We start from the raw sequence: 22,273 nt of genomic DNA on the forward strand, positions 1-22,273 counted from the left end.
AATCACTATATTGTACACCCTTGGACTACAAGGAGATCCAACCAGCCCATCCTAAAGGAAATCAGTCCTGAATATTCATTGGAAGGACTGATGCTGAAGCTGAAACTCCAATACTTTGGCTACCTGATGAGAACTGACTCATTGGAAAAGACCCTGATGCTGGGAAAGATTGAAGGTAGGAGGAGAAGGGGACAACAGAGGATGAGAGGATGAGCTGGTTGGATGGCATCACCAATCCGATGGACATAAGTTTGAGTAAACTCGGGATTGGTGATGGACAGAGAAGGCTGGTGTGCTGCAATTCATGAGGTCGTAAAGAGTTGGACACAACTGAGTGCCTGAACTGAACTGAAATTGTACACCTGTAACTTATATAATATTATATTAAATCAACTATACTTGAATTAAACAATAAAAGATATTCATTTGGAAATAACAATAATAAATGCATGACATGGTAACATTAGAGTGATCAAATATTATGTAGCCTTTGAAAAACTCCATTGTACACTCATGAGAGAATGACAGTGAGAAAAAGCAAATAACATCTCAGTATTATTTATAAACAAGTTTTGACTTCACAAATCCCTAAATGGGTCTTGGGAATTCCTAGAGGTTCCTGAGTTACACTTTGAGAACCATGACTAAGAGCAACAGAAATAAAGTTTAATGTATACATGAATTTATTTCCCTTGGGATCTAGTGCTGTGCCAAGTCACTTCAGTCATGTCTGACTCTTTTTGACTCCATGGACTGTAGCCCACCAGGCTCCTCTGTCCATGGGATTCTCCAGGCAATAATACTGGAGTGGGTTGCCATTTCCTCCTCCAGGGTTTCTTCCCAGTGCAGGGATCAAACCCGAGTATCTGCATTGCAGGCAGATTCTTTACTACCCGAGCCACCAGGGAAGCTCAAATGAAAGTCATTCAGTTGTGTCCAACTCTTTGCAACCCCATGGACTACAGAGTCTATGGAATTCTTCAGGCCAAAATACCAGAGTGGGTAGCTGTTCCCTTCCACAGGGGATCTTCCCAACCCAGGGTTGGAACCCAGGTCTCCCACATTGCAGGTGGATTCTTTAACAGCTGAGCCACTGAGAAAGCCCGGGGATCTAGAATTAGATGCAAAAGAATATTTATAGCATCCTGTCTAACTAGGTGCATTCTTGAGTGCTAGAAGTGAACCATCTTGGTAAGTGCTGGGGAGCCCAAAATTTATGACAGAAGCATGGGAAACATGACAGATAAGAAACTTGAAAATAAAGACAAAGGAGACTATGGACTTCATAAAAGGAGGAGAGGCAGTAGAGAAGTTATGTCCAAACCTTTAAGAGTTTAAATAAATTACGGCAAAAACATTTAAAGACTTTATTTTCAATTAACATTTAACAAGAAACTGCATATATCTGACTTGCTATTAGATTAGAAACACAAAAGTTGTGTGGCCTAAAATAAATGTAAAAATATATCATGAACTCCTCTGTTTTTACAAGTCCTTATAGACACTTTAGGGCCTTCAGTAAATATATATTCAATTAGATTCTGCACAGAAACGTATGGGGTTTCAGATGATTATCTGAATAATTCACATAAGTGAATTAACTAGCTGGAGAGGTCTTTTGCAATGGAATAAAATTCTTTCAATTTAAAAAAGTAAAAATCGCATTAGGTGATTAAATCTTTTCATATTTTTAGGCAGTAACACTGAAAATTGCCACCTGTCAGGACTTTGTCTTAGGACGGTATCGTTCTTTTTATTTCTCATCTACATAATATCTACTCATTCAGGGGTCTGCTCCTCATCTTGGCACCTACTGCAGGATCTCAGATGCTGAAGGCCCGGGAGAGAAACCTTAGCATTCAAGTTCAAAGGCTCATCTAGGACTTGAAGCCCCCTCTGCAACCAGGTGGTCATACGGACCTGGCATCAATGGCTCCAGGGATGGGGAATCACCACTTCCACAGGAATATTCTGATCCATTTTTTGGCAATTATAAATTAGGGGGAACGCTTCTTTTGTGTTTTGTCTCTCTGGAGCTTTTGTCTAAGTTTAAACGACATAAGGGGTGAAAAAGAGGGATAGCATCTGTCACTGAGGTGATGTGATTCATGTTTGTCACCTGCTTTCTTGCCCTGGATAGTGCGGATGGCTTGCTGAGCATCTATTCTGTTCCTAGTGGGTCTCTTCCTGAAACCAGAGGAGCCACAGAGGCCGAAGTGGCATCTCCTGACTTCTTTGCAAGCTGGGGTTGCAGATGTGATTCGGGTCGCATCGATCAGAGGTATCTGCCTGAGATCTGACACTAGAACTCAGTTCTCCGAGAGGGTGAACTAAGCCAGCAGGAGTGGCGTAAGCTGCCGTCACAGCGCCTTCCCCATAGGCTCACGTGGCAAGAGCTGCAACATTTGGCGCTTTCATGTAGGTCTAGTAGTAACCCCTGGAACTTGGGCTTAGAGCCTGTTTTCTTAGGCCCTTCCTGTCTCCAAAGATTCTGTGATCCACTAAAAAGTCTATAATAAATCCCTTTCTGATGAAACATGCTAGAAGGAAGTTTGCCCTCTGGATTGAACCTTGGTCATTACTATTCTTACCAACCTCTAACAACACCCTCCCCATGACAGACTTTTGGATAATCGACCAAAAAATCAATTCAACATCTTCCTTTCTCTAGTACAAGTTAGTGGCTTCAGTGACTAGATCTGGACTGGCATCCTTGCCCTGCCATTTACAAGCTGGAGTGTGTGTTTATGTGTGTGCGTGGGTGCGTGCGTGTGTGTGTTGATCTGGACCAGTTATTTAACCTTCCACACCTCTGTTTTCTATTTTGCAAAGTGAAGATAACAACAATACTAATTAGGTTGTTGTGAGATTAACTGTGGGCTTCCCTGGTGGCTCAGAGGGTAAAGCGTCTGCCTGCAATGCAGGAGACCTGAGTTCGAACTCTGGGTTGGGAAGATCCCCTGGGGAAGGAAATGGCAACCCACTCCAGTATTCTTGCCTGGAAAATCCCATGGACGGAGAAGCCTGGTAGGCTACAGTCCATGGGGTCGCAAACAGTTGGACATGACTGAGTGACATCACTTTCACTTTCTTTCTTTTATATCAGGCTTAGGGTAGTGTCTGACACGTGATAAGGGCTCAATAAATGTTAGTTGCTATGATTACCGTCATTATCATTTTCACTGAGCTAGTTTCAGTGGCCTTGATTTTAAAACACCAGATATACCAACCGAGGGTGTATTCTGGTTAGCTTGTCAATGTCCTTCTTTAAAGAGTAGCTTCCAAAACTGAACTCCCACCCCAGGATATCTGATGAGCCCAGAAGGGGGTATCACTTCAACATTCTCCTCTGATTCAATGCAACAAAACTGATGTATGTATAATTCACTCTCATGGAGATTAAACTTGGTTCAAACTCAAAGACTTTATTTTCTACTGTTAAATCAAGAAATCACTGTTTTTACACAGGCAAGCCTTTTGATTTACACTTTTTAATGTTCATTTTGCAGAACTGAGTCTATTATTTAAGTTTGTTGATTATATATATGTATAAGTTGTACATTATGTATGTAGTATATATGTATATAAATAGCATACATATTGGTCTGATATATAATGAATTAATTATGCCTCTAGCAAGTTGGATAAAGAAGCAGTCAATTACCTCCTCAAAGTCAATAGTCAATATGTTGACCAGGTTAGACCAGGGACAGAGAGCTGCATTCCTCTGCGTGGCATTCCCATTGCCATCAATCCTTTAATATAATCACCCTTTGGGGTGGACCCTTTGTCATTTATGAGTCTAATCACACTATCATGTCATCCAAATATCCCTGCAGTAAGATTTGATTTCAAAAGCCTAGTTAAATCCAGACCCTCTCTGCAGTATTTCCCTAATCCACTGTTCTAGAAAATTCATTTCTTATTTACACACCTGTATCATAATGCAACAAAATATATAGAATAGTTTAATTTTAAACAATGATTCTAACCTCGAAAGCATTTCTTTAAGCACTGGGTAAAACCCTGGGGCTAGCCCTCCAAGTCAAATCAGCAATTCTCTATTTCTTTACTCAAAGGATCATTTTGTAATCTTACTTCCACAGAACTCAATTAATTATTTTATAGTATTTCTCTTCCCCTCATTTCCCATTGATAGTGGGACCACCACTTTTTCAGCCCATAGTCCTTCACCTCTAGAGCATATCAAACCCAATTATTAATCTCTTTTGTCATCCCACCTATTCTTCCAGAGCAGTATCTTCTAGCTAGCCATGTGACCTGCATGTGAATCACATATGATTTCTGTAATTCCCTGTAAAACACTAACTAGTTCAGACTCAGGTCTCACTCACCCTTATGCTAAATTACCATTTTAATTACTCTTCTCACAAATATTATCAACTGTTGGGTTTTAGAAGAACACTTTTGCATTTCTATAATTAGAATATGACTTAGCTTTTTTAAAAACAAAATTACTAAAGGAAGCCACTGTTATTTCTATGTGCAATATGGTGTCATAATGTATACTATCTGCTTAAAAGTCTTCTATAATCTTAATTATTAAAAAGCAAATAGAAACATTAAGTTATAGAAAAGAAATAGAGCATTTTTGGGAACTTTATAATACACTTTGTGTAAAATTTTGATTTTATGTTTCAAGAAATATAATTTTAAGATTTTAACATAGTGAGAGTTTAAAAATTAAGAATGATATCCACAAATAACTCCCACCCCACCTCCATGGGTAAATTATTTTACCCTTGATAATTCACAAATATAAAGGAACTCTGTTGCATTTTGTATGTAATACTTTCAATAGAACTATGTAGAGTTTAAAGGACATCTATTTTCTCTTCTTCTATGATAGGTTTTAAATAGTGATCATAAACTCTAAGACTGCATTTATCAGATATCATCAATGTTATTAAATGTGATGATGTCTATGAAAGGCCTATGCTATTAAAAATTCAAACTGCTACAATTCTATAAAAGAAACAGCATAGCTACTCCTATTCCAGTAGAGCTATCATATTTGGAGGGCCACTCAAGCAACAATGGCTTCCATCTTATGCAATTTGCTTGAGTAACCCACAAAAGTTAATTTTTTAAAAGGATAATATCTTGGATGCATATGTGCTTGGCATTTAGTATATAAAACTTTCAAAGACCAGACTTGCCTTTTTCTGTACAGCTAGCTTTTCATTTTCTTTCTCTGAATAGACCCATAATGTTCAGGGAAAATACCAAGAATAATAAATCCAAATCTCTGTATAAAATATACCTTCATGACACACTCAAGCTGGAAATCACAGGAACCAATAAAAATGCAGGCAGCCTACTGATAATGAGGTCAGAAATACAAATAAATTTACTTTTAATGAAGACTGCAGGCACAGTAATCAAAGTGTTAAAATTCATTTCATGCATATCTCATTTGCTTCTTAGCTGATATTTACCACGCAATCTGTGAGAAAGTAGAGGCCTAAGAAGCTCCAGATAAATGGCTCAATTAATTGTACAGAGGTAGACTTCTTTGAGCTGAGCTGGAGCTGTGAGCTCTTTATTAAAAGCACTATTCTGTAGCCCATAACCTTGTTCCTTGACTCCTCTCTGGTTTCCAATTTAAACAAGTCCCCATGCGGCCTGCTCTAAAGGGCTTTGTCTCCCTGTCATTGTTAAGAGAGCTGAGGCATCCTGGAAGTGTGAAATCAGACCTCATGAGTTGAACGGTTCCCCAGGGAACGCCGGACTGCGCAGAAGGTCAAAGTCATGGGCCGGACCATCTAAAAGTGTCTGATTGCCGATCTGTGACACAGCAAGTTGAGGGTGGTGGGGGGGGGTGGGGGTGGGTAGGGCTAGACTTAAGAGGACTGAAATTGAACACATCTTAATTAAAGCCCACAGACAGCAAAACAAAATGTTTTCTAGGCAGCCTGTCAAACGGGGCTTAAATTTAGCTCTGCTAATGAATCTGAGCTGCTAACTGTTATTTCTTAAGATAATAAGACTCTCACGGAAGCTGATAAAAAAACTGTAGCATGTCTTTTTCTGCTGTTTTGTTACTTAAATATTTTCCAACAATGAAGACAGTTTCCCTAAAGAAAAACATGGGAAAAGTCTATGCAAATAAAGGGGTAGTAAACATCTCTCTTAATAACTAGTAGGTTTCCAGACTACGGGGGCTGGTGAGTTGCAAGTCTTGATGTGCAGCCTTGTTCCGGAAAAAGATATGCTCATTTAGTGGGACTGTTTCAATGACAGCTATGTTAATTGTAAAATTCTCTCCCTCTCTTCCTTTTTTCCTTGTTCTCCCTCTATTGTTTCCTGAAAGAGATGTGCATTAATTTGAGAGATCAATTCACCTGGAGTGAAGAAGTTTTATATGAGTGCACCTTTTAATACAGTGAAAAGGCAGAACATCTTTTGAAAGGGCTTCACAGTTCTCCCATATCAGTGTTTCTGAAACTGAGCGGCTGGTATCCCTGGGGAGGCTGTGACCTCTTCCTCAGGAGCTCAGAAAAACAACCCAAGGGAAAATGAAGGGGAGGGGCTGAGGAGAAGAACCCTTTTCTTTTTCTTCTTTAAGAACTTGAAAGAACCAAGAGGCCAGGTCTAAATACTCTGCAAAGAAAGCCTCACTCAATATAGAAGACTTTAAATGTTCAGCTGAAAGCAAAAATTAGGCCCCGTCCAAAGAAGAATAATTAGAAGCTAGGAAAGACAAATTCTAACATACAGTGAACTGTTCCATCACCAAAAAAGAAAAAAAAAAAAACAACTTCCCCCCTCATTGGTCTTTCTCTCCATACAATCTGTCCAGTTTCAAGGAATACTTGATTTAGCGGTAGAATCTTCCCCAGTGAACACAGGGCCAGACATTCTGAAGATTTTGCTCTGATGGTCCAGAGAGACATTAACCTTTTCACTGGTTACTTGAAAGGTAAGTAAGTTGTACCGTGCAGTATTTTTCAGTGAATCGAACTTTTTCCCTCATGAAGAATTTCGCTGACCACCTTTAAAAACCCGAGTGCCACTTTCTCAGGCTGTGAAAGGCCGCCCACAATTTGACTGAAATTTCAATCCACTCTTGTGCCTCCCTCAATGCCTGTGTATGTGTGGGAGTTGTAAATGGAGGCCTTAACCACAGAGAGTTAATCTCTTTTTTAAATCTGTATTAACCTTAATGATTTGAAGTGCACTGTCCAACACTGGGCCATTGAGACTGAAGAAAAAACTACCCTCAACTACCAACAGTTTATTAGGGGCTTAACTGAAGTGACCTACTGTAGTAGCCTTCAGCTGAACAAGGCTATAGGCTTTTTGTGGAAAGGGAAAGAATTGAGAGTTTCATTAAAAAGTAATTTGTGCTTTATACTCACTCATTCAAAGAGAGTCTCAATTGCTCTTTATTCACACAGAGTTAATACAGTATCACAATGTTTCTCAATGAATGTGTTGTAACAAAAGAAAAATTTTACTTTTGAAAGGGAAAAAACTCTTTGTAACTGCAGTAAGATTGATGGCTACTTAAAAGATTACAGAATCTCTTTTCTAGTGCTCAGGCTAAATGATGAAATATTGTAATTTAACATTTTTTGCTTAAACTGCAGACGTTTAACTTGATATTCTGGTCATTAAAAATATTTTAGGAATTGAGTGAAGTTGGTCAAATATAAGTTTGTGTTGTTGGACTTGTCTGGAAAAGTGTTTGGAAACCAACCAAGTATCTTATGGCAACAGCCCCGTTTATATCAGCTCAAAAATATTTTTTGCTTCACACAGAGAGCTATCAGTGATTTAAAATCTCCCCTCTCCATCCACAACAGTCCTAAATGGATGCTAATTTGAGCATTTGTAGACAGCACCATTGATTCTCTTCCCTCTCCTCAAACTGTTGCTAAGTATCTTGTAGAGCCTGACTATGATTATCTGCTGAGATGCACAACATATTTTCAAAGTTCTACTTTGAAAAAGCAAGAGATAAAGTAAACAAAGAGCTTATTTGTGCTCCAAATTTCATGGCAAAGACCAGGAAGGATCAGTACATATTTATATGTATGTGTTTATAGGTAAGTATGCATTTATCCTTTGCAGAAATAAAGACTTTTTAAAAAAAATTGGCAGAATATTCAGACATCTGACTTAAATATATGGTCCTCAGTTTTGGCCACCATCACAAATGTCACAAAGACCACAAAAGGCCCAAGAGTGAGCGAGGTCAAAGACTGAATTATCCTCTTGCCCCTGAATAGTTCAACATCTCTCTTGTTCAATTCAGAGCACATTAGATTATAAGGTCAGTGTGGAATGAGGAGTCATTAGATTTATATCCCTAAAACTGGAAGGAAAAAATGGAGAATCTGTTATTTAGTATTCTCCAAATTAAAGTCCATTTTATCAGATCAAAATTATGTCTCACTGAATCCCTAGGGAAAAGGCAATTGCTATTCACACTAATTTACATAGAACCATTACGAAAGAAATATACCTATTTTCTCCAGCTTCAAGAGAACATGTACTTTAACTTGCATAGTGGCATATAGGCCAACTGGGTTAAAGTAATTGCCATATTCATGAAGTTTCAAAAGCAATGACAGCCTCTCTCCATGAGACACAAACAGATAATTACATTTAACTTGTGTAATGGGCAGGTATCTAAACTTCTGAAGTAAATGGGATTTGAATTTTTGTTTAAGAATTTATCGTACCCACTATAAATATCCAGGGATAGTTCTTAACACTTCGATGCTAGTGGTAGGAGCCTGCCTGCCAGTGCAGGAGACATAAACGGACGTTTGATCCCTGGGTCGGGAAGATCCCCTGGAGAAGGAAATGGCAACCCATGTCAGTATTCTTACCTAGAGAATTCCATGGACAGAGGAGCCTGGTGGGCTGCCAGTCCATGGGGCCGCAAAGAGTCAAACATGACTGAAGCGACTTAGCATGCACGCACACACACATGATACCCTCTGAGATACTTTTCATTTTAGGTTTTTCTCCCTATCTTCAGATGCTTTTAGGTCAACACTGGGTGCTCCCCTCCACTGCAGAAAATACTCAAGAAAAGTGAAGATGCCTCCTGTGATGGTGAATGTCACTGCCATGATTTTCTGACTCTACTTGCTACTAGGAATCAAAGGCTGGCCAGAACCTCTGTAGTGTAAAAGCAGCACTGAATTCTTCTTTTGGTCTTTAAGTCCATGTTCAAAGTGAACAAAAAAGAACAGATCAGTTAGTCAACCATTCATGTTGACTGTTGGTTCTAATAATGAAAGCACATAATAAATAAAATCATTTTGTCCAGATTAATTTGATTACAATCACACACAAAATAAAATAGAATGTGAACAAACTTGGCGTTCACTAATTGTTAGTACAAGAAGCCATGTCAGTATAGATGCAAAAAATTACAATCTTTTCTCCCACAATTTTCAGGTATGCCTATTTTGAAATAATATCTGACAGTTGTTATTATCTGCTTGGTTAAAAATGAGTTGATAATATCATCCATAAAGAAACTGTAAAGTCCCAGCGTTTTTACCTTTATCATACAATAGTCAATCAATACTATGCAAATACCAAAAAATTTAAAATATTGTCATTTTGGAACAGACATCTGCTATTTTAGTTTTAAGGCATGTGATCTTTTAATTAGGTTCTGATTCTGTTCCATTAATTAAGGGCAGCAGTGATCATATAATGAGCTTGTAAGTCCTCATTTGGTAGGAAAAGTATATTTCTCCTTTTCAAATAAGTTAGCTACCCTTTGAGGGTCAACTTGCTGGCCATTCACAGTGGTAAGCGTATTTCTACAAATTATAAGTGGATACTTTCTTTCAGGAACAGGGAAATTTGCACAAAAATTGGTCAAGTCAATCCTATTTATTGTCCATCTTAAGATGGACGATTTAAGGAATCGTATAAATACCTCCCAAATCCTATGAAATTAAACAGTAAGTAAATGCTCACATAGCTGTAAATTCAAAACAATAATTCTGGGAAGTGATGAAATAATTAACATGTTATAGAAACAGCAGTATCCAAATCAGGAAGCTTTAAGACATCATATTGATTTTGGCATTTTTACAGGCCTGTTTCTTGGTTTTCCAGGCCTGTTTCTTGAAAAAAAGTTTAGAACAATGTAGACGTTTAGTTTAGATCCAGAATTATCTCTGAGATGAGCTAGGGAATTTGGACAACTAAAGAACTGGATCGGCAATACAAATACCAAAAGTTCATTCCAAGTAATTGAGTGTTATGTATCTAAAATTTCCAGCAAACTATGTAAGAGATTTCATGCATGTTTGAATAATCAGTGTTGATGCTACACTATCATCTGAGGGAAATTGATACTGTTTTAAGAGAAGAAGATACATCATTACTACCCAAAGACGCCAAAATGACAAAACCTGAAAGAAATATAACCACTATGTTGACTAAACCTTGGAGAAGGCAACAATTCAAAAATTGTTTTCCTTTTTACAGTTCATTTTTTATTATGTTACCCTTCTTTCAAACAGCCGAGACAGTATAAAAATCAGGTGGATAGCAAATCTTTATAAGATCAACACACTTTACATTATTTACTACGATGACCCAGTCCGGTGAAATGAAAAGTTCAGTCATCAAATCGTACAGACCTGGCAATGCTGCTTGATACACAGGCAAAAGGAAAACTGCCTCGTTTCTTACCTGTGACGTCAGCAGCCATTAACCCTTCTGCTCGGATCACTTTCACCTGGAGGAAGCCCACGTCTTTCAGGTTGTGAAATATCCGCAACGGGCTCTGAAACACCCCAAAGTCAGTATTAGAAAAGGAAGGTCCTAACGCATCTCTAGGAGTGCGCTGAGAAAACACCAAGTGCTATGGTTGATCTCAGGATGCTGCTGACATGATCCAAGGGACGTTTGGGTTTCTTCAATAAGGATGCCCTTTGCTGCCATCATGAATGTGTACGCATACACGTATACATTTGTGTAGATGATTATTGCTATGTAAGTAGATTTTTTGAAAGAGTAAAAAAATAACACAACATTGCTTCTCCATAAGTAATTAGCAGTAGATAGTGAACAATCAATTATAAAACATGACATGTCTGCTTTCTTCCATCCATCTCCTTTACCAAAGCACTCCAAGAAATCTTTCATCTACAGGCATGATGATCTGGAGACTAGTGATTCTTGGTAAGAATCTTAGATTGTTGGTTAAGTAACAAACACACTTCAGGCTTTGGAAGTAAGAAAGACAACATGAAATTAATTATTTTTCTACTATATTTTCTCCTTTGTGAGCTTTGGAAATTGTAGGTGTTAGATGAGGGTTAAAGATTATTTTCTAACATTTAATTCAAAAGATTTAAATATTAGAAAATACCACACATCTTTTTGGTAAAAGACATATAATCTTTTAAAATAAATCAAGGTGATTACTAAAAATCAATTCAAAAGAGATGGATAATTTTTTCTTAAATTTGTAAATTTGTCTGTCATTGTAGTAGGTATAGAAGTATAGAAATTTTGATAGAAGAATCAGACCCAAGCGCTAAAACCAATTTAATTTCATGAATTAATAATGGTAGAGTGTGAATAAGTGTAATATCTAAAGGAATTAAAAGAAAGGATACCAAGAAAATAATTCGGAACTCTCATGAACATAAACAGAATGAAATCAATCAATAGAACATGATACACATTTGTTCTGGAGAAGGAAATGGCAACCTGCTCCAGTATTCTTGCCTGGAAAATTCCATGTATAGAGAAGCCTGGCGGACTACAGCCCACAGGGTCACGAATAGCTGGACATGACTGAACGATAGGACACACACACATTTATTTGCACTTCAATGCAATTTTCTCATGACAAAATCAGTATTTTTATTCATGTAAATCAAAGGTACTGCTTTATCATAATCTTTAATATGCTTTAAAACTGGAAAGCATAACAGTTTCACATAATAAAGTTATCTATTAAAGCGTTACTAAGGAACATTCCCATCTTTGCATTGAGAACGTGAGAATACCGAGAAGCACCAGCTTACCAGGATATTAACTTTATCAGCCCTGTATGACTAGTCATTGTTTAGACTGAAGCTCTGACCTTGGTACGCTGAGAGGAGGAAACACAGATAGATGTGTAATCTCATAGCCTAACTTTGTAAAAAAAAGAGTGTTTAGCACAAGGATTAACTCCTAATCTCTTATTGTTTTTAAACAGCTGTTTATCACCCAAACTCTGTTTAAGCTACCCAGATGACAGGGTTTAAAACAAATGCACTTCTGTCTCCATTTAAATTCCTGTAAATTGAGGATTTAAAAGTGGAAACGTTAGACGGAGTGTTATAATTCAGAGATCTGTAGACATGTTGTCTTCCTAAGGTGGTAATGATCAGGTGTGGGAAGCTGCTTCTTATCTCAGAGCTTACTGTTAAAGACCAGGTAAGTCTCCTAATCTAACCACTGAGAGGAGTTTTATCAAAAAGGTTTCTGTCCTTTAATTTTTAGGAACAATTTAGACCAAGTTTCACTGTGACTGAAGCAAGTGTCTGCAGTCTAAGAATCATTTTTACACTGGAAAACTCACTGCAGAGTCACACTGTTACTGGTACTTCAGCTCCAAAGTTCTGTTTTCCATGCAGAGGGGTAATTATTTGAAGGTTTCATTTTCTCCAGTCAGCTGACAGTCAGTAATTTATGGCAAATTTCAACTGTTTAGGCCAGCAACACATGGATTATAATAAGAATTCCAAGGGGTGGGGGGAAAGCAGCAGCAAAACACGTAAATATATCAGCTAAAAAATATAACTTTAAGGAATACTTCATCAAGAGGTATTCCGGCCTTGTTATTTACGGTTATTTTAGAAGGCCTCTAAACCGGGACGGATTCTGAAGCCAGAAATTTCCATAGCAGAGGAATCTATGATTTGCTGTGAATCCTTTCAGCCCTCAATAGATGGGAAAAGATTGAAATGCTCTGGAGAGGAGTCCTCTTTATTTTTTTAATGAAAGGCTGTATAATATATTTTCTCTATGGCTGCAGCAGCTGTCAGGAGAGCATCTCAGTTCAGCTCTATTACGGGAGAGGCAACACCCCATCCTATGGCACCGGGATGCTCTGAGGGGCCAGCGCTGATTGACAGCTTGTCACCGTGACGTCTTATTCCATCTCTGTTATGGAGAAAATTAATGTCACACCACCAGCCTTATGACTCGCTGTCATCTTCGAACCGCTCACCTTTTATCAATGCTCTAAATAACATTTCAAGCCCATCGTCTCACGGTGGACAATCCGGTCAAGGGACATTAAATCAGATGACTGTGAAATGTCATAATAAAAATGGAATGCTAACAACTTCTTCTCTAAACTAGCTCCTCTGGTTTTTAAACTGTGACAAGGGGGAGCAAGGGTTCAGCATCCCCATTCTGAAAAGGTCATACAATCGCTCTTGGTCTACTACCCATTACTATCCGCCCCCTATTGACCTTCGCTGCTTTCCTCCCTCCAAAAAGGAGGGGGACAAAAAAATAAAAATGGAATTAGCCATCTTTTCAGAACGTGGTGATCAAATGATGGCTCACACAGTAATGTCTTTAATTTGTGGGGCTTCAATGCTTCACAATGAACCGCCGAATGACAGCAAGGGAGAGCCTTTTCAGGGCTGTTTGATGCAAGAGTGGGGGCAATCCACTTACTTTCCTCCCCAAACCAGTGCCAACTCAAATTCTTAGGTTTAACCTAACCTTAAAAAAAATATGCAAAGTTCTCACTGGAAAACATATGGATAATTCTCCAAATAAACTCTTTTATATGTTTCTCCAGAACAAGTGATATTTCAGACATCATACAGTATTCGTTCACTTTATAATCTGTCTAATAAAAAGGAAACACTCTGAAACAGTAAAATATAGATGTTTGTCCTTGTATTGCTGTGAGTAATCATAATAACATGTGCTGTATTATGTACACTAGCCTCTTAGCAACTACGATTCTAAAGGGAGATTTAGGCTTATCTTGAAAGTCAGGGCTAAAAAAAGTATATTTAAACTTGGCTCACTTTTTAGTATATTGAGCATAATATAATTTGAGAATTAGCTGGGACATCCACATAATATTCTACATTTTATTGATATAATAGCTAATATTTGAAAGAAGGTGTGGAAACAAATATTCAAATTCTCAGTGGAAATGGCTGATTTGAGGAGTTTCATGTAGCAAAATAAGGAAAAAAAAAATCAATAGTAATTGGATCATTTCTAATTAGGAAGCCCATTGTATCACATTAACATATGGGACTGTATCAAATATTAATCCATCAAATACAATATTATAATACCTGGAATCATTTTTACATTAACATGTGAATTAATTTCTTTACAATTGTTTTAAATCATGAGGCTCACTTTGGGGAAGAGGAGAATATGTCTTGGTGGGTACCAAACTGTGAAATAATTTTCACAACTGCAATTATATATTCGAAGATCCCATCCAATACCTTAGGCACTTAAGTGTTTTAAAAATATATACTATTTAGCCTTGCTAAGTCACCTCTATTAAACTGTTTATGATAACACCATTGGTGGGTGAGTTGTACAAGCATTAGAAGACAGCTGATTCAGTGGAGATAGCCAGAATAAATTTGCTGAAGTGAACATCCTGCTAATCTGTTTGAAGAATATTGTAGAGCATTAGTCCCAGCACTTCATGTTATCTGCACAGCCTGATAAGGTACATCTTTTTTAAATTCAGTTATTGGAAGGATGTCTGTCAGCAAACAGGAATATTTTTTAAAAAATTAAGCAGTTCTTTGTTAGTCAGAGCTTGGTTTCATGACTGAGAGTCTAGAGGAGGCTCCTAAACACCTGGCAGCATTGTACAATACAGGCTTTGTAATTTTAAGTGGAAACGCGTGTTTTTTTTTTCCTTCCAGCTTCATGGGTACTGAGACATTCACTCCTTCAAAGCTTCACTGAGAGAGAACGATGGAGTAAGAGCTCCCCTCTCTGTTGATTCAAGAAAACTACAGGGCAGGAAATGCATACTGTGAGGAAGCTGGGAAAGAGGCTTGGCTGTGCACATTTGGGCTTGGAAACATTTGAGAAGGGTACTTAGTGACTCATTCTGCCGCCCTGTAACTCTACATCGGATCCAAAGGTAAAGAAGCTTCCTTTTAATTATAGCTCATATTCAATTTTTCAAAATTAAAGGGATGAAGTGAGGCTTTTCTAAGCAGCTGAAAAAGAAAATGATTTCTGTAAATATCCTCTAGTTATCAAAAGTCTGTCAGTTGCTCAGTCATGTCTGATTCTTTGCAACCCCATGGACTGCAGCCTGCCGGGCTCCTCTGTCCATGGGATTCTCCAGGCAAGAATACTGGAGTGGGTTGCCATTTCCTTCTCTATGGGATCTTCTGGACCCAGGGATCAAACTCGGGTCTCCTGCATCACAAGCAGATTCTTTAACATTTGAGCCACCAGTGAAGCCCCTAGTTATCAAGCTACAAGTTAAAAAGTCAAGTGCTGTTAACTCCGTTTCAAATGTATAAAGACAACGGAATTCTAATTCCAATGACAAATCATCAGTGAACTCACTTTACGGTAGTCTTGTGTAAACTTGACTTTACATCATGGAAGGTTGCCCTGTGTGATAAGAACACTGAGGAGAACCTGAGAGTCTAGAACTGGCTCTGGAAGAGACTCGAGAAAACATCAGGTATCTAGATATCCTCGGGAAACCCCAATGCTTCCGCAAAGATCTGCATGGTATTTGCACCTGCCCTGCCTTCTGCTGATTCGTCTGTCAGACAGCTTTTGCAGATGTATTCCCATCACTCCAAGTAAATTATTTACAACCTCATCTAGTCACCCCTGACCCTGAGGGAGGAGGGTTACATACGTACATATCGCTTCAATATTTCCTCGCGCTCTTTCTGGTCCTCCAGGGAGTTGACAGAGAGGTCAGAGATGCTGACTGTGGCTGAAGCTGTCAGGGTGACCAGCAATACCAGGTGCCCCTCTCCTTCTTCCAGCTGCAACTCCAGCTTGTGTGTCTGCTCCCTACTGAGAGCCGACAGGTCAATCTGGCACCTAAAAACAAGTGTTTTGAATTAGCAAGAGGCTTTTTATTTTTCTGGCCACATCAAACAATGGAGGTGCAGGCTGCTCAGAGCTATGTGAAAAATAAATCAATGGAAATACCATTTGAACCACTGGAAGCACATGTCTCTCATGTCAGCTGACTTCACAGAATTCAGACTCTGATTATTTTAGTAACTAATTGCTTATTTCTTGTAAGATGCAAGAAGTGTGCTTATCTGATTTGATTACTACCCATTGTCACCACATTTATAAATCAGCAAGGGCTTTCAATCCCAAGATGGCCAGGATGAGTGAGGCCTTGCTTGTAGAAAGACTAACATGAGCTGTCTAAACTACCAAGAGCCTGAACTTGAGTTACACTCTAAAAACTACAGGTGTTTTACGGTTGCTCATAAATGCTATTAAGCAGTGAGTAGATCATTACTATGATGATGTCATACGTTTTACATTTTTAAAACCATGTCAGTTTATTCATGGAACACTACATGAATCTGTTTGTTAACAGATCCTCTGAAGACATTATAGCTCAAGTGTTACATACAAGAGTTGTCCTAATAGAGACTTTGTAATAATGTGGCAGCCCAGTATGCCACCCTCTCAGAACTGAACAAACTCTTTTCATAAAAATGTTAGTCGGTTTGGAAGAGAAAGATACTGTGGTGACCACAGGCCAGTAAACCGAGAGAAAGGGGGCAGACGTGAGTAAAAGGCACTTAAAACAGGAAATAGCCAATGATAAGAATAAAAGTGGTAACGTCCTAAACAGAGTGGTCAGCTATCAGGGAAGATTAAATTTTTGCCCTTCTTATTCTTCACTCTATTTACTGTTTATTCTTTTGCTTTTAAGTTAAACTTTTATGAATAGAGTATCAAACCTGATGGTTGAGTTCAAACACTTCTTTAGTGTGAGTGATTTTAGAAATAGAATCAAAGTTTCACATTTACACGTTTTATTTTTGCCTATCAGAAATGACATGAAAGACATCCAGACTAGAAACATTTGGGAAGAAGAGGAATGTAGATGCAAGAAATGAAGAAGAACAGAAACGTCCTGGTCAGTGACAGAGAATCTGTATGCGCTAGATGCTAACTATCAAGAGAGCAGGATATTAGGGTCTGTATCAAGTCTGGAAAACATCTTCGTAAAGTTAGGATGTATATCAAGTAATCTCACTGTTTCTGTGAACAAAACATCCATTTCAAAATACTCTCATGCTGTCTCCTTAAATTCTAAATGACAAAAAACCACATCAAATACGTTATTTAATATTCAAATTTTAATCGGAATTAGTTCCTAATAATACTTGGAACAAATTGAGGGTTAAAAAATGCAACAGTGAAAGACAACTAATTAAATGTATTTTCTAATAAAAAGGAAAAACATAAATTTGATTTTATACAGATCTTTCCAGCATCTGGCACAGTGCCTAATCTACAATTTATTGAATATGAATGAATCTTTGGACAAGATTGAGAGTAAGACACTGGAGAATTGAACAGAGATTACAGTTCAGATAGTACTTTTGGTTGGATACAGTTGGGACAAAGAAGGGTCTTTCACTCACTTTTATCATATATTTCCAGTCCTGATCATGCCCTATTCTTTTGTATGATGCTGCATCTCTCTTAACTTTGAAACTTTCTGGAGGATTTCCTTCTATGCCTATTACCATTTTTTGTTATTGATATTGTTTAGTCACTAAGTCATGTCTGACTCTTTTGTGACTCCATGGGCTGTAGCCTGCCAGGCTCCTCTGTCCACAGGATTTGCCAGGCAAGAATGTTAGACTGGGTTGCCATTTCCTTCTCCAGGGGACCTTACTGACACAGGAATTGAACCTGTGTCTCCTGCATTGGCAGGTGGATTTTCTTTTTTTAATCACTGAGGCACCTGGGAAGCTGGTCATTTAGCTGTTGGCCTCCTCCTGATTTACATTAGAGTCATTGCATTTAATTCTTTCGAGTTAGGGAAGGTGTTCTAAAGATGATCTGGTCTAAGAATTGCAAACTGGCAACTTTCAGATCAAACCAGGTCAATGGATTTGCTGTTTTTGTTGTGCTAAAAAGTTTTGAATTTAAATAAGCTTAAATACAAATGCCCTCTGAGTTAGTTTTCCCAATATTTTCATTACACCTGGACTATTTCACTTAATTCTGTACCTGGTTCCAATATTATACCAATATACCATTTATTCCAATAGGTATAATGATTTGTCATCCTCAAAGTTGCCTTAATTTACCAATGAGGAAACCTAGGGCCAGAGAAGTTACCTCCATTAATGGAGATGCACAGTTACTAGCAGAGCCAGACCTGAACCTGGGACTCTGGAATCCAGTTCTATGACTTTTCCTTAACCGATCTGTCATTATGGTAATTTTTCATCCTGGAGGAAGTTTGTGCTGTGTGAGGTGGTTCTTACTGGGTAATACCTACATTTGTTTCGAAATGGAAAAATTATCTGTTTTCAAGTGCAGAAGTATGTTATTTTTATGCTTTAAAAATATGTATGAACAAGGGAAGAAGGCTGCAATTATATTTATAAAATAATAAATGAAGAAAAGCTTACAAATTTAATTTTTAAAGTTATGGAACTAATAAAATTTAAATTATCATTACACATTTGTAGGAAGGATTATACCTTTCTGCTGCAACTAGATTTTCAATATTGGGTATACTTGTATAAGTAGTCCCAGGCCCTGTCCTATATTTAATGTTTCAGAATTTTGACTTCAATCATTTTAATACAGAAAATACCTATTTATACAAATATTTTGATAAAAGAGTAAGTGAATTCAAGACACATTTTGCTAGTTGAGGTTACTCAGATCTCCTATTCATTTAAAAACTCTGCTCAGGAGCATTCCTCAGATGCCATTTAAAACAAAATGTCACCCAATAACTAAGCAAAATTGTCCTGCTAACTTGAGATAATGTCAGCATTACAGCATCATTGATATCTGCATTAAATGGATATAAAATCAAATTATTGCTGGAATTCAGTGGAGAAAGACCTTTTGCTATCAATTTGTAGTTATTGAATAAATGTGTACAAAGATGGAACTCCTGCAACATAATACATTGTAAGGTGAATTCAGTCCTAATTAACATTTATGGGCCAGTACTATGACTTGAATGTTTGTGTGCTGTCCAAAATTCATATGTTGAACCCTAGTGCCCAGTGTGATGCTATTAAGAGGTGAGGAGCTTGGGAAGTGATTAGCTCATGAGGGTGGAGCCCTCGTGAATGGGGTTAGTGCCCTTATAAGAGAGGCACCAGAGAGATCTCTCATCCTCCATCAAGTGAGGACACAGAGGAAAACAGCAGTTTATAAACCAGGAAACCAGACGGAAAACTTGCTGCTGCCTTGATCTTGAATGTAGATCAACCCCTAGAACTGTGAGAAATAAATTTCCATTGAATATAAGATATCCAGTCTGTGGTATTCGGTTATAGCAGTCCAAAAGACAGATTCACCTGTGTTTGGCTTGCCTGTACTATTATGTCCTCAACAAAGGAAGGATTTGCTGTAGTTTGGTTACAGAAATACTAAGTGATCATTCAGATGGTTCAGAATAAACAAAAGTTGATGGTTTTATATTGTTAAGAACATGAAAATGCAAAATTTTAAAGTACTGAAGCAAATTCATGAAATTCCAAAATACATATACAGGGAAAAGAGCCCAAGTTTGGGCATCAGATTTCCTTGGTTCTAGCCCTCCATCTATTACTAATTAGCTGTATGACCTTTTCTAAGACAACTTATCCTCTTGAATTCTAGTTTTCTCATCTGTGATGTGAGGTAATTGAACTAGATGAACTTCTAGTTCTCAAAAGCCTCAAATTCCACAGTTTGTTACAACCACGTTTACACTTGTTTACATCTTCCTTTGGGCTGGATGATTCACAGGCTGGAATCAAGACTGCTGGGAGAAGTATCAAAAAGCTTAGATATGCAGATGATACCATTCTAATTACAGAAAGTGAAGAGAAGCTAAAAAACCTCTTGATGGGGGTGAAAGAGGAGAACGAAAGAGCTGGCTTAAAACTCAGCATTGAAAAAACTAAGATTATGGCATCCAGTTTCATCACTTCATGGCAAATAGAAGGGGAAAAAGTGGAAGCAGTGACAGATTTTATTTTCTTAGATTCCAAAATCACTGCAAATGGTGACTGCAGCGAAGAAATTAAAAGACACTTGCTCCTTGGAAGGAAAACTATGATAAACAGCATTAAAAAGCAGAGACATCACTTTGCCAACACAGGTCTGTATAGTCAAAGCTATGGATTTTCTGGTAGTCATGTATGCATGTGAGAGTTGGACCATAAAGAAGGCTGAGCACTGAAGAACTGATGCTTTTGAATTGTGGTGCTAGAGAAGATTCTTGAGCATCCCTTGAACTGCAAGGAGATCAAACCAGTCAGTCCTAAAGGAAATCAACCCTGATTTCCATTCCTTGGAAGGACTGATGCTGAAGCTGAAACTCCAATACTCTGGTCACCTCATGCAGAGTCAACACATTGGAAAAGGCCCTGATACTGAAGGCAGGAGGAGAAGGTGACAGAGCATGAGACGGTTGGATAACATCACTGACTCAATGGACATGTGTTTGAACAAACTCTGGGGATACAGTGAAGGACAGGGAAGCCTAGCATGCTGCAGTTTATGCGGTCACAAAGAGTTGGACACGACTCAGCAACTAAACAACAACACATCTTCCTTTTTTGTAATTCCACATATCAAAAAAAGTACAAGAATAAATTCATCTTCCAGGTAATGAAATATTATTCCTCAGATGTATTATTGGAGAAGGCAATGGCAATCCACTCCAGTACTCTTGCCTGGAAAATCCCATGGATGGAGGAGCCTGGTGGGCTGCTGTCTATGGGGTTGCACCGAGTTAGACACGACTGAAGCAACTTAGCAGCAGCAGCAGCAGAGGTATTATGCCTCCAACACACCAAAGAAAAAAGTCTGAATGTTGATGTAAGAATCTAATCTCATTTCAAATTGTCTTCTAAGGAGCACGGGTTGGGGGTAGCATCCTGGTTACCATGGATGGAGGAAGGGTGAAAAGTGGGGTGTGGATTCTCTCCTTTGGTTCAAAGAACAGCTCCTCTCACATCTTGTTTTATATCTCAGTTTTACATGGAACTCCTGGGTTGGTCCTCAGCTGCCTGCTTTGACTTTGACTGGGTCTTTCCAAGGGGCTGTTCCTCATTCTACGACTGTGACCAGTCAACTGGGTATGAGTCCTCACAGGTCTTTCACTTAGGATTAGCCCAGGACGGTCAAAACTCTCACTTGCCCAAATGGGCTGAGTTCTCCCCTTGGCTGCCGCTGTGCATCTAGGCCCAAACGCCACACGCCCCAAATTTCTGGCATCTAAGGCCACTGCCACACTTGGATGAAAAGCCACACTATGGAGTATGTATGGGATCTGGCTTCCTGACCAACCGCTAAAGAAACCAGATGAAACCATGTAGAAGTTTTCTCCTTATGGAGTGAACTTAGATCAATGGCATAGGAGACAGGAAGGTAACTCCCCCCAGCTTTCCCTTTCTCACAAGCCATTCCAAAAGCAGGATTCTCCATCTTGCCTGCCTGTGCACACGTGGTCAAGTGCGCACAGCTGCTGAGCAACCATGGGGTCTCTGAAACACTGGGAACATGGCCAGCCCAGTAACATATCACCGTCCGTGACTCTCTAGTCTTCTCTGCATCATGTTCTCTCTCTATCTCACTCTCAGTGCCTGGGATTGTACCTCCCACTTAAGCACCAGCACCTCATCACTGCTTCAAGCTCTGGGTCCTAGGGAACCTGTGAGTGAAGTTGCTCAGTCGTATCCGACTCTTTGCGACCCCATGGACTGTAGCCCACCAGGCTCCTCTGTTCATGGGATTTTCCAGGCAAGAGTACTGGAGTAGGTTGCCATTTCCTTCTCCAGGGGGTCTTCCCGACCCAGGAATCAAACCTGGGTCTCCCGCATTGCAGGCAGATGCTTTACCATCTGAGCCACCAGGGAAACCGCAGGGAACCCGGCCTAATGCAAAAACTATTAACACAATTCAATCCTGACAGTTACAGACATCCAAGAAGCAAACTTGACGTGTCTCACTCCTGGCTTCTCACCATCTATGAATGTTCCTTAGTAAGGCAATGGGGTCCTCCAGAACC

The 22,273-nt window shown here is 38.7% G+C and overlaps 1 protein-coding gene across 7 annotated transcripts in view; it reads right to left on the reverse strand.

Annotated features, from left to right (window-relative positions):
• MCTP1 (multiple C2 and transmembrane domain containing 1) overlaps positions 1 to 22,273 on the reverse strand; it is a 544,348-nt gene that overhangs the window by 175,900 nt on the left and 346,175 nt on the right. For all 7 annotated transcript variants that reach the window (XM_081498745.1, XM_081498744.1, XM_081498743.1 and 4 more), the window contains 2 exons: positions 15,897 to 16,083; positions 10,696 to 10,789 (listed from right to left, as the gene is read on the reverse strand). In XM_081498745.1, the coding sequence (XP_081354871.1) occupies positions 10,696 to 10,789; positions 15,897 to 16,083 (281 nt within the window). The remainder of the gene's footprint in view (positions 1 to 10,695; positions 10,790 to 15,896; positions 16,084 to 22,273) is intronic.

Source organism: Giraffa tippelskirchi, chromosome 6 (assembly GCF_054371585.1).
Source record: "Giraffa tippelskirchi isolate mGirTip1 chromosome 6, T2T-mGirTip1v1.2.pri, whole genome shotgun sequence".
Taxonomy (NCBI): Eukaryota; Metazoa; Chordata; class Mammalia; order Artiodactyla; family Giraffidae; genus Giraffa; species Giraffa tippelskirchi.